The sequence below is a fragment of the Phacochoerus africanus genome, chromosome 2 (genome assembly GCF_016906955.1).
Source record: "Phacochoerus africanus isolate WHEZ1 chromosome 2, ROS_Pafr_v1, whole genome shotgun sequence".
In the NCBI taxonomy this organism is placed as follows: Eukaryota; Metazoa; Chordata; class Mammalia; order Artiodactyla; family Suidae; genus Phacochoerus; species Phacochoerus africanus.
The window spans coordinates 184,452,265-184,465,217 of NC_062545.1; the positions used below are offsets into that span (position 1 = coordinate 184,452,265).

At 42.1% G+C, this 12,953-nt stretch overlaps 2 protein-coding genes across 4 annotated transcripts in view; one reads left to right on the forward strand and one right to left on the reverse strand.

Annotated features, from left to right (window-relative positions):
• The window catches only part of TXNDC16 (thioredoxin domain containing 16), a 102,448-nt gene extending 99,400 nt beyond the window's left edge, over positions 1 to 3,048 (reverse strand). The window contains exon 1 of one of the 2 annotated variants that reach the window (XM_047767339.1): positions 2,920 to 3,048. The gene's annotated coding sequence lies outside the window, so the exon portion shown is untranslated. Of the gene's footprint in view, positions 1 to 2,574; positions 2,639 to 2,919 lie in introns of those variants that run through there. The other variant, XM_047767340.1, reaches the window with a different exon arrangement.
• Positions 3,049 to 3,706: 658 nt separating this feature from the next.
• GPR137C (G protein-coupled receptor 137C) overlaps positions 3,707 to 12,953 on the forward strand; it is a 59,177-nt gene continuing 49,930 nt past the window's right edge. For both annotated transcript variants that reach the window (XM_047767342.1, XM_047767341.1), the window contains exon 1: positions 3,707 to 4,189. In XM_047767342.1, the coding sequence (XP_047623298.1) occupies positions 3,764 to 4,189 (426 nt within the window). In that variant the 5' untranslated portion in view covers positions 3,707 to 3,763. The remainder of the gene's footprint in view (positions 4,190 to 12,953) is intronic.

Below are 12,953 nucleotides of genomic sequence, written 5' to 3' on the forward strand. Positions count from 1 at the left end.
TTTAAAAAATTAAAACATTTAACTAAGGACAGGAGGAGAAGAAGCACTCCAAGAATGAATGAATGAGGCTAAAGTACAAAAAGGGCTAAAAGTTGTAAATAAAAGGCAATGCTAAGGACAAGAAAAGTTAGTTCTGCTCAGCCCCCAAGAGCAACAAGGAGGAAGTACTTAGAGAAAACCACTGATCATCCTGCCAGTGCGAGGATCAAGAATGTGCCTTTCTGTGCATGTGGAGCAGCTGGCAGTCCTCTTCAGGTAGAGCAATTCCATTTTGGGATTAGGTCCCATGTATAACAACAACTGGCAAACAGCTCCTTTTTTTTGGTCTTTTTAGGGCCACACTCATGGCATATGGAAGTTCCCAGGCTAGGGGTCTAATCAGCGCTGCAGCTGTCAGCCTACACCACAGCCTACGCAACGACGGATCCTTAACCCACTAAGGGGGGGCCAGATATGGAACCTGTGTCCTCATGGATACTACTTGGGTTCGTTACCACTGTGCCACAATGGGAACTCCCAGTTCTTTTAAATGTTGGAAAGACCATTGTGCTCGAGTAATCTGCCCTCCCAGAACAACAATATTCAACCACTGTGCATTTGGACACATTTCAGATTTTAGATTATGTAGGAACAAGCTTTTCTAGAAGACCTTTGGTTAAGTTGTCTTTTAAAGGCCTAAATTTCCCTTATGATTAAACATAAACCAAATGGTGCCCTATCTCAAGAAAGAAAATTAACAACTGTAAACATTAAACAAATTACACCAAGATCTGTAGGCATCATTTTCTGGGAAAAGATACATTTCATATTCTGCAACAAATGGGGCATATAATGTTTACAAAGTTCCTAAAAGAACATTCTGTCAAAAATTAGCTTACTTACAATTTAATGCTGCTTTTGGAGAACAGAACCTGCCCACTGAATCAGCCTCAAATAAAATGTTAATTAGATCTCATCATAGCTTATCATTTAAGCCCCAAAGGAGGCAATAAAAGGAGTTAATATCTCTCCATTTGAGTTCTCTCAGGGTGATTGCGGCAAAATCTTCTATCTGCACCCCCATACAATACCCCCCACAAAAGGAGAAAAAAAGCAACTATCTGGATTTGCTATGACTCAGGAATAAAAAGTTTCAAAGACTTTTTAGCAAAGATCTGAAACTAGTACCTAGTATAGGTACCATCCAGATGTCGTTTACTCTCCCTTTGAGTAGAGAATATAGGAAAAAAAGAAAAAACTCTTCATGGTGAAAACCTACTCAGGAACTAATGCACTGATTATGGAAGATTAAAAAAAAAAAAAATACACCATGCCAGAGAATACGATGCTTTCCTGATTTTGACAAGTGCCTAAAAGAATATAACTCTCAGGAGTTCCTGTTGTGGCGCAGTGGTTAACGAATCCGACTAGGAACCATGAGGCTGCGGGTTCGGTCCCTGCCCTTGCTCAGTGGGTTAACGATCCGGCGTTGCCGTGAGCTGTGGTGTAGGTTGCAGACGCGGCTCAGATCCCGCGTTGCTGTGGCTCTGGCGTAGGCCAGTGGCTACAGCTCCGATTCAGCCCCTAGCCTGGGAACCTCCATATGCCGCGGGGTGCGGCCCAAGAAATAGCAACAACAACAACAACAACAACAAGACAAAAAAAAAAGAATATAACTCTCAGTTCATGCTCAATATATCCGCTAAAGTACATAACTGCAATCAGTTAACTCACTGGGGCCAAGGGTACTCCGGCCCCTTTCAAACTGAACTATGTACTGCTCTAACCACATTCTCTAAGAATCCATGAGGCAAATGTCTTAAATTCCAATAAATCTGAGATCCTTCTTTACAGCCTTGATGTTGGATTAGGCCTGTTAACCTCTTACAGCCAAGCTGTACCCTTAGCCTGCACCACACAACCTGCTCTGCTGAATGTTTATCAGAGGGATTTCCAGATAATAGTGCCTAAATGTATATCACAGTTTGTCAGCACACCTACACAGAACCCAGAACAGAGCAGCATCTGGTGCCTGAGTGAACTTCTGTCCCAGAACCTGGAACACGAGAAACTTTTAATTCCCCTGTGGATCAGGTAGCTAGGAAAGAAGGTACCAACACTCTTCTTAGAATAGTGAGTTAGGAAAGGCTGAGTCTTGGCTGCACCAGCAAATCTAACAGTCTTTCACGGGGATACTTAATTTGGATGTGCCACCCATTCTAAGGGGAACACAAATTATTCTCTCATCGCTTTGCACTACTTTGCTCTTTTCCTTACCAAACACCTTCCCAAAAAAAGTCAATAAATATTGGTTCAATATACGTGGAAGATCTATTTAGATCTATTTATTTTCACTAATTTTCAGCAGCATGTGATATACAGCATTTATTTTCTATCTCTCTGAGCCCTAAAAATAGCGCAGCCATCCACCCCATACCAGACCAAGGCTTGAAGGAATACATGTGGAATTTAAGAAGCACAGACTATTCTTTTTCCTCTCCAGACGTTCATCAAAGGCTTATAATTCTGTTTCTGCCTGGTTGACTGAACTTATGCCTACAGCATCTTTCCAAATTCGTAGTTTCAAAGACCCACCTTCCCCTACTCGGAGATCGCGTCCATATCCATCTCATCCTAGTATCACTCTTTTTTCTGGGACATTTCCCGAGGGATGAAAGGGTCTTTTAGCGCTTCTGTTCAGCCTTCGCCTCATCCCTTGCCTCCTCCCCACGAAGGGCTCACGTTTTAACCGCCGCTCACGCCGGGGGGGGGGGGGTGGAGAAACAAAAACGTCTCTAAAGAAGGATCTAGGTGAGGCCCCCTTTAAGCCAAACTCCAGAGTTAGCCGGTGCGGCCCCTGCCGGGGAAGAGCCACCAGGGCTGACTCTCTGCAGGCAGAAACCACAGCCCGTCGCCTGTAGGAGCGGCGCTGCCACCTACCTACTCGGAGACCGGAGGACAAGCAAGACCTGCGGGCTGGGACCCGGACGGCTGGCCGACAGTTCCCGCCACTTGAAAGAGAAGAAGCAGAAGGCGGGGTCATGCCCCTCTTGCTTTGCTGCACCGAACCGCTCCCCACACCTGCGAGTTTGCAGCGCTCCCGCCCTCCACGCCTGCAGCCACCACAGCCCGGCTGAATCAGCCGGCAGGGAAAAAACAAGCCGCGAAGCTCCTCCCTCTCCTCGTGGGCCTTACGTGAGGCCTCTCCAGCCAAAGGGAAGCGCAGGGGGAGGAGTGAGAGAAGCCCCAGTGACAGGCCACAACCTAGTCCGCCCGCCGGCGCGAGCGGGCAGCGCAGTTGCTGGGCCAATCGACAGTGTGGGTGGGAAGTGAAGAGGAGGGAGAAAGCGGAGAAAAGAAGCGTCCAATCAGATCGTGAGACCCTGGAGCGACGGGTTCTGCCGCCTGTGGTCTTCCGAGTGCGGCGCGCAGGGGGCGTGTCCACCTGGGCCAATCCGCGCGAGCCCACGGTGCGGAGCGAGCGCCTCAAATGCTCGGGTTTCTCAGCTGATTGTCTCCAGCCGAGAGTTGTTTTTTGCAGCTACCGAGCGGAGCCGCTGCAGGAGGAGCAGAGACCCCCGGGGGGGGGTGGGGCGGGGAGAGGAGGCGGGGTCCGGGGAGCGGCGGCTGCTCTCCGCGGGGCTCCAGGTCCTGTCACGGCGCTTCCTGGGGTTGGAGGTTGGGGTGGGTGGGGGGTCAGGGAGTCATCCTTCTTCCCCTCGACGGCGGCTCCGAGTCCGGCCCCTTCCTTCCCGCGCTCCCTCGCCCGCCCCACAACCCCCTCATGAGGGTGTCCGTGCCGGGTCCGGCGGCCAGCCGCGAGCCCTCGACGCCCGGCGGGAGCGGCGGAGGCGGAGGCGCCGTCGCTGCTGCCTCAGGCGCCGCGGTGCCGGGCTCGGTACAGTTGGCGCTGAGCATCCTGCACGCCCTGCTCTACGCCGCTCTCTTCGCCTTTGCCTACCTGCAGCTGTGGCGGCTGCTCCTGTATCGCGAGCGGCGCCTGAGTTACCAGAGCCTCTGCCTCTTTCTCTGTCTCCTGTGGGCAGCGCTCAGGACCACCCTTTTCTCCGCCGCCTTCTCGCTCAGCGGCTCCCTGCCCCTGCTCCGGCCGCCCGCTCACCTGCACTTCTTCCCCCACTGGCTGCTCTACTGCTTCCCCTCCTGTCTCCAGTTCTCCACGCTCTGTCTCCTCAACCTCTACCTGGCGGAGGTAAGGCGGGAGGACCGGCACGCTGGGCCGGGCGGGAGAACGGGGCCGCAGCTTTCAACTTGGGCTAGGGACCGGTGGGGGCTGGGGTAGGGAGGTGCGGACCGAGAGTCGCCCGGGGAGACTGAGGTACGCCCGGATTGTGCGCCAGGCTTCTCGCCCTAAACTTGAGCCGCCGATCGGCTCGGCGACTGAAGGGCTTGGAGGGAGATGAGTGAGTGAGAGTGTGTTCCGACAACTTAAGAGAGCAGGACCAGCCTTTGTTCGGCGTCCTGGCCCTGTAAGGGAAGGTATCGGTGGTACCAACAAAGTGGCATCGCAAGAAGTAGCAGCCCCGGTAGCTCTGCCGAAGCTGGACTGTGTTGAGAGAGGTTGGATGCTGAGGTAGCAGCAGCTCTGCTGAAGCTGGACTGCTGCCAGCCATTACGTCACCAGGCAGAGCTGTTCCTCTGCTATTGTTGCTGCGTTTCTTTTATTAGAAGCTTATATTCCCTTCTGCCTCTCCTTTCCCGTGGCTCGATAAGCCTCACACAGATTCCTTTCGTTGGTTCCCCGGCGGGGTTAATTATCAATAACCAAAGCGGAGGGTCAGTATAAAGACCTCCGTAAAAAAATCCCAGTGTTTGCCCCAGTCGCTTCATGCTTTGGGTATTTATCTTATCTTTTTGCAGCCTGGGTTTTGTTTGTTTGTTTGTTTAAGCTAATTAAGAGATAAAATATTAGCTTAGCCTGCGTCTGTTACAGAAACAAACCACCAAACTGTTTTTGCAATAAGTTGCTTAATAGCTGGAACCTAATCACACCCCCTTTCTCTTCCTTGAGGAATTGCTGGTTGGATTGCATTGTTCTGCAGCACTTAGGTATTTGACCCATTTCAAACAGGTTTGAGAGTGTAAGGTTGTCAATCATGTGTGCCAGCTAGTGGTATTTAAGCTAAGGAATTTTGAGAATTGCAAAAAAAAAAAAAAATCCCCCCTCCCCTCCCCTCTGGAAAAAAAAAAAAAAAGCTTGAGGCGGGGAGGAAACAAGATGACATCATATGCTTAATACTGACTAATATAGAACAATATTGGTCTCTGCAGCTAATCCTCTCAAAGGCTTTTGGAGGTGATGAGAATTAACATAGTTATGAACAAAAGTTAAAAAAAAATTGAGGCAGATTAAGTGTTTATATTTCCTGCGTAAACCAACTCTTTTCACTCCTAATAGCTAGGAAGTAGAATGCATAATTTTAAAAGAACAGTCATAACTTCAGCTTTTTACTCTGCTAAAAACAACAATTCAGAGTATGTAACAAATCCAACTTGAATTCCCCATCATTTGGAAGTCCAAGCAATACAATGACAAAAACCAAAACAATAAGCAGAAATAAAAAGCGTAGGTAATCATAAATCAAATAAACACGCTGTTGTCATGTCACTTATTTGAAGGTGTCCTGATCTTCTAGTTGTTAAGCTGTTATAACACCTCTATCCTTTATAGCTAAACTGATACATTGCATTCTTCCTAACACAATTTCTGATAGACTACCAGTGACATCTCATCAGTAAAGCTTTCCTCTAGCTTCAGATATTATTTACCTCAGAGTGACTAGCAATCCTTACATCATGAGTATCAATCAGATAATTTGTTTCTCCCCTATACCTTTTGATTTATAAAATCTTATTAGTAATTAATTGTAAAATAGTTGGTGGATATTTCATAAAGTAGCTAAACACTCTTTTTACTTTTTTTTGGAAATAGAACATATCCCACCAGAAAATATATAAAGCTTAAGTATACAGCTAGGTGAAATTTTACATATGCATATGCTCCCAGACTAAGGTGTGCAACATTTTTAGTGCACCAGAAGGCCACCTTGTGCCCTCTCCCAGTCATACCTCTCACCCTGAGGTAAACACAAAGTGACTAAACATTATCACAATAGGAAAAAAAAAATCTATATTTAAGTTCAAAATTCTAAAATATACCTGTACAGCATAAACTACACAATATCCGGATTGAGTTTTCGGACTTTTCGATCACTTGTTATTCTAAGCTAGCGAGGAAGAATTTAAATGTCTAAAAGTCTTCCTGTTACATGGATCTCTTGTATGTGTAATGTACTTTTTAGAAAGCAATACATTCTATTAACCTTGGAAATATCATTTGGAAAGAAGCTTGTCTAAAGTTTTTTATCTTTTGCAGTGTCTCCTAGAAAGAGTGTAGGTTGTCTATACTTGTCTTTTTATAATAAAATTAACAGTTTTAAGATGCATAGCTATACTTATAAACTTTCAACCCATTTAAAGATACATTTTTAACCAGAAATCATTTCTCTATTCACTCAAAAAATTAAATTTAAAAACACAGGGAAGTCTCTATTTAAAAGAGTATAACTCCTTAAGTGAGGAGTTCCCTTGTGGCACAAGAAAGGTTAAGGATCTGACATTGCCACTGCAGTCCTTGGACCACTGAGGTGGCACAGGTTCGATCCCTGATTCCTGGCTCAGGAACTTCCACATGCCACAGCAGACATGGCCAAAAAAAAAAAAAAAAAGTAGTTGGAATCAAATTTTTTTTCTTTTTTTTCCCCGCACCTGTGTCATATGGAAGTTCCTGGGGCCAGGGATCAAATCTGAACTGTAGCTGCAACCTACCCTACAGCAGTGGCAACACTAGAGCCTTAAACCTGCTGCTCCAGAGTGGGAACTCCAAAATCAAATTTTATATTAATTCCAAGTAACTGGAAGTACACTTTCTGTGTGTCATTCTGAATGAATGAAGCTTTATCAAAGAGTTCTTTGTATTATAGCAAAGTGTTAGAGAAAGTCTATATGGTGAAAAATACAAAACTTAACATTTGATTTTTTTTAAACCAAAGGCCCTTAATATCTGTTTTGAATAGTTGTGCTTCTTGATTACCAAATCGCTCTTTTTACTATCTGTCATATTAAATATCAATTTCATTTTATTTTTGACCTCTTCAAAGTATTTGTTTTATCCATTTCTCACTAATTAAAAACATTCTAACTTTCAGGACTTAGTTACAAAGAACCAGAGAGCAGTATAAAAATAAAGCTAGTAAAACAACCATTACTATTTTGAACATATTTTAGTAGTTCTTCTAAAATAAGTTTTCAAAAAGTTGTGACTGCCCAAACCATTCTTTCTTTTATTGACTGCACTTGAAATGGAATTGAGATAAGTGGAAGTAGCCCATTCTGAAATAATTAGACTTACCATACTTACCTCCTGAAAGCACACAGTTGAAAAAAAAAAAAACTGTACACTAACCTAAAAATACCTGTTGTACTTTTTCCAGCATGATGAACAGAACACGTGCTTTACCAGTGAAAGGTTCACACTCCTATACTTTTACCAGAGAAGATTTCAGTCTTTAAAACAGACTATCTGATAAAATATGCTATCTACCATTGGAACATGTAAAAGGACTTAGAGTGAGAGTTGATAGTATACTATCTTTGCACTATTGTGGTGCATGCCAAAATCGATGAGTTCATCTCCAAGACCTGTATTGACATTTTTTTGCTTGTAATGTTGTAACATGAGTGCCAGCTGCTTAATCGGGGTAAAATGCAATGACTAAATCATAATGCCAGAACAGCTAGAAAAGTTAAATTCAGAATCTTAATACGTACATTCGTGGATAACTATCCTTGTCCCTGACATTAGATACAGTTTTCCAAATATTGATGGAATGTCAAGTAACTTAAACTTATAGGTATTTTGGTTTTGTTATACTGTTCTGTGATTTCTTACAAAAGTATTTTTACTGGGAGTTCCTGTCATGGCACAGTGGAAATGAATCTGACTAGGAACCATGAGGTTGTGGGTTCGATCCCTGGCCTCGCTCAGTGGGTTAAGGATCCCTCGCTGCTGTGAGCTGTGGTATAGGTCACAGACACAGCTCAGATCCTACGTTGCTGTGGCTCAGGCATTGGCTGGCGGCTACAGTTCCAATTGGACTCCTAGCCTGTGAAACTCCATATGCCGTGGGTACAGCCCTAAAAAATAGCCACACACAAAAAAATTAAAGAGTATTTTTACCAATAGAAACACCTTAAGGGTAAGAAATTATTTTACCATATTTTAATCTTATAAAACAATGGTAAGAGTTCCTGTTGTGGCTCAGTGATAACGAACCCAGCTAGTATCCATGAGGATGCAAGGTTGATCCCTGGCTGCCCTCAGTGGGTTAAGAATCCTGCGTTGCTGTGAGCTATGATGTAGGTCACAGACACTGGCTCAGATTCCATGTTGCTGTGGCAGTGGTGTAGGCCAGCAGCTGCAGCTCCAATTCAGCCCCTAGCCTGGAAACTTCCATGTGCCATGGATGGGGCCCTACAAAAAAAAAAAAAAAGAAAAGAACAATGGTTATATACTGTTGAATGACAACCTTGAAAAGGCCAAAATCTTGAAAATATTTAGCCATCTAAAATTTGAGGATTGGACTTCCTGTCTGGTGTGGCAAAAATGAATCTGAATAGGAACCATGAGGTTGCAGGTTTGATCCCTGGCCTTGCTCAGTGGGTTAAGGATCCGGCATTGCCATGAGCTGTGGTGTAGGTCGCAGACACGGCTTGGATCTGGCATTGCAATGGCTGTGGTGTAGGCTGGCAGCTGTAGCTCCGATTAGACCCCTAGCCTGGGAACCTCCATATGCCACAGGTAGAGCATTAAAAAGCAAAAAAAATAAAATAAAATTTGAGGATTAACTTAATTCTGATGAACACATGAGGTAAATTATTTGTGTACTTTCTGGGATCTTATATTTTCTGCCTAAAAGATTGCCTGTGATATGAATGCTAAGATTCTCTTATATTTTCTTGATGTAATTAGTTAATTCTGATTACTACAGGTAAAACCCTTACTAATGAAGCCACTTTAACATATTAGAGTTTTGCTTAGCAAAACTATTTTTGTATCATGGCAAATGGCCCATGGTAATTAGGGCTTTGCTAATTTGGTTTCAACTAATTCTATTAAACAGAAAAGTCTGCAAAACAAATAAGTCTCACATCATGAGTCCGTTACTATTAACTGGAAATCGTGATTTTGTCAATGTTGGACTTTTATCCATAAATGTGATTAGAAACATTTTTTGTCCGAATCTACTAAATTGTTTTATCCATTAACATGATTCTGTTTTTCCTGAGATCATCTGTGAGGCAGGAGTTCGAGATATTATTCTATTTCAAAAGACATGATTATAACACCTTACATTCTATGTAATTTAATATTTTTGAAACACTTCATAACTCTTCACGAACCCAATCTACCTATGAAGTAGGTAGATATGTACAGAATGTGATTTGTCCAAGGTTTTATGGCTAACATGTATCAGAAATCAGACTAACGTATAGCCCACAGGCTAAACAGCCTTGTCAACTATGAACTTTTCTGAGCACCAGTAATATCTTTTATATTTAGTGCTTCACTGTTTAACTTGCTTTCCCATTTTCCGCCATTTTGAACCTTTTCCACTCTCCAGCATGCTGTCTTTTCCTCCTTCATACTCAGCATATTACCCTCCCCTCCTAGTTTATAAAAGTAGAAACCAGGACTATCTGGCCAACAAAGATTCAGAGGTATGCCTTAAAGTGCGGTAGAGAGCATGTAATCCGTTTCAATGAATGTTTGAGCTGGTAAGCAAAGAAATTTTTCAGAAGCAAGAAACCACAAAAAAGGAAGTGAATACAAAATGATAAAGTACTATACAGTTCTTTGTCTTGGGGTTGCAGATAGTTGTTAGCTGTTTCCTGCTAGCCTAAACCATAGATTTTAATGTGTTGGGCCTCTGAAGAGATAACATTGGAGGCAATACCTTGTGGTGAAGTCTAATCAGAGAAGTCATCCCCTCCAGCTTAATGCCAGAATTCTCAAAATGTACATCTTCATTGGGTGGGTTAGGAGAAAAATAAGCAGATCTTCAGAAGTTGATGATGGGATTTGTGCCTTTCTGCCTTGGATCTGGATAAATGTCTTTCCTGAGGATTCATAACAAGCTTATTCTCATACAAATTAGGACCCTGAAACCACACTTCTGTGATTTTGGAGGGAGAAAAACCCCTACCTGAAAAATGTAATTTAATTTTATCCTGGCTTAATAGTAACCTCAAAGGAGCAAATGTAAATAATCTGTTGAGGAGTTTACTTTTAATCCAGAACCTTGACAAATAAAATTTGAAGGAACACGAGCTCAAAATGAAGCTATCCTTCTAAGGACTCTTCCCTGCAAAGGTCAAAGACAGCATAATTTTAAAATAGTGTAAAATACTCATTCATCTGATTTAAGAAGGCAAATAATACAATATATGATAAATGATCAAAATTGACTAGGCACATTTGAAAAGCATTTTTTAAATGAAAAATACAATGGAAATTAGAAACTGAAATGAGGAGTTCCCGTCGTGGCGCAGTGGTTAACGAATTCGACTAGGAACCACGAGGTTGCGGGTTCGATCCCTGGCCTTGCTCAGTGGATTAATGATCCGGCATTGCCGTGAGCTGTGGTATAGGTCGCAGACACGGCTCGGATCCTGCGTTGCTGTGGCTCTGGCATAGGCTGGCAGCTGTAGCTCCGATTAGACTCCTAGCCTGGGAACCTCCATATGCTGCTGAAGCGGCCCAAGAAATAGCAAAAAGACAAAAAAAAAAAAGAAAGAAACTGAAATGAACTCAACATTAAATGGTTAAAAAGGAATCAGTAAGCTAGAAGTTCTGAGGAAAAAAATCACCCAGAATATACCCCAGAGAAATAAAAGATAGAAAATATGATCAAAAGATTGAGAGAGAATGAAGATAAAATGAGCAGGTCCAATGTATATCTAATTGGAATTTCAGAGAAATTATGCAGAAGACCTAAAGTTATCCCAAATTTATGAAATATACCAAGTTTCAGATTCAAAGCACCCAAAAAATCCAAAGCAGGTTAAAGGAAAATGAACACAGACTAGAACCTCAAAGTACCAAAGACGAAATATCTTTTAAACAACTAGACAGAGATGATATTACCAACAAATAAATGAAAATCAGTTTCTGTTGGCATTTCATTAACAATTAAGGAATCCAGAAGATAGTGAAACATCTTGAAAATGTTGATACAAAATAACCAGAAACCTAAAATTCTACCCACAATAAAACTTTCAACAATAAGTGTGAAATTAAAGCTGTGTTGGGGGTGACATCAGCAAGATGGTGGTGTAGAAAGCTACCCTCCATCCACCTGCAGACATACCAATTCAGCAACAAATCAAAAATTCCCTTTGTGAGAAATCCAGAAACTAATGGAAAGACTCCTGCACCCCAGGTGAACACAAAACAAGAATCATCAAAATCAGTAGGGAGATTAGAGACAGACTTTCATCAGAAGCCCTGACCCAAGCACAGTGCCATACAATTGGGAAGAAACCTAACTCTCAGCTTCTCCCAGAGGAGAGAAGGGGCTAGCTCACACATCCAGCACCCCAACTTTTCCTAGGGGCCCCCTTAGAGATCAGGATTTTGTCCAGTCTTAGAACTCTGATGGGTCTAGTACAGTTTAGCCACGTAGAGGAGAATGGAGACAGCAAATGAACAGGTAGACAACATAGCACCCTTCCTTTCTCAGCACAAAGCAAGCAACCCATAAGTATAGATTCCTGGTACTTCCTAGGGAGGGGAAGAATTGGTAGAGATCCCCAGAGTCTCTGGACAAGTTGATTGGTGACAGTCTTCTACTATAGAAGTCCAGTCCATGAAGATTAGGAGAAGTGCCTGTTTTATCTAAAGCACAGACACTAATGCAGAGTTGAGGAAAATGAAAAATCAGGCAAAGATGTTTCAAACAAAGCAAGATAAATCTCCAGAAATCCTAATGAAACAAAGCTATAAAATTTACCTGACAGAGAATTTAAAATAGTTATCACAAAGAGCCTAACCACAGGCAAGAGAACAAAGCATAAGAATTTCAACAGAGATAGAAAATGTTAAAAAGTACAAGGCAAAAATCATGGAACTGAAGAACATGAAAACTGAAGTGAAAAATTCACTTGAGCAGTTCATCAACAGACCAAATCAAACAATAGAAAGGACCAATCAACTCAAAAGACAAGTCATTGGAAATAATCCAGTCAGAAAAGAAAAAAGAATGAACAAAGCTAAAGGGACTTATGGTATACTATCAAACAAAATATTGACTGAGTCCCAAACAGAGAAGAAAGTACCAGAAAGCTTATTCAATAATGATGATGATAATGACTGAAAACTTCCCAAATCTGTTGTAGGAAATGTGTATCCAGATTCAAAAAGTCAAAAGGATACAAAGAAATCCACACCAAGATGCATTATAAACAAATTATCAAAAGTCAAAGACAAGAAGAATTTTGAAAGCAAAGAGACTTGTCACATACAAAGGAACCCCTAAAAGACTATAAGAAATTTTTCATCAGAAAAGAGTAGGATAATTTATTTAAGGTGCTAAAAGAAAAAAACTGCCAAGCAAAAATAATATACTCTCCAAAACTGTCCTTCAAAAAGGAAAAGGTTATGCCTTTCCCAGATATACAAAAGCGGAAAGAGTTCATCACTAGACCTGCCTTACAAGAAATGCTAAAGAGAGTCCTTTGGGTTGAAACATAAGGTTATTAAAAGGTAACATAATTACATAAGTATTAAACTCATTGATAAATATATAGACATACAGACTTTTTAGTGGTGGGTGAATCAGTTTTTAGTATAAATGTTAAAACAAAAATATAAAAATAACTATAAAGATATAAAAGAT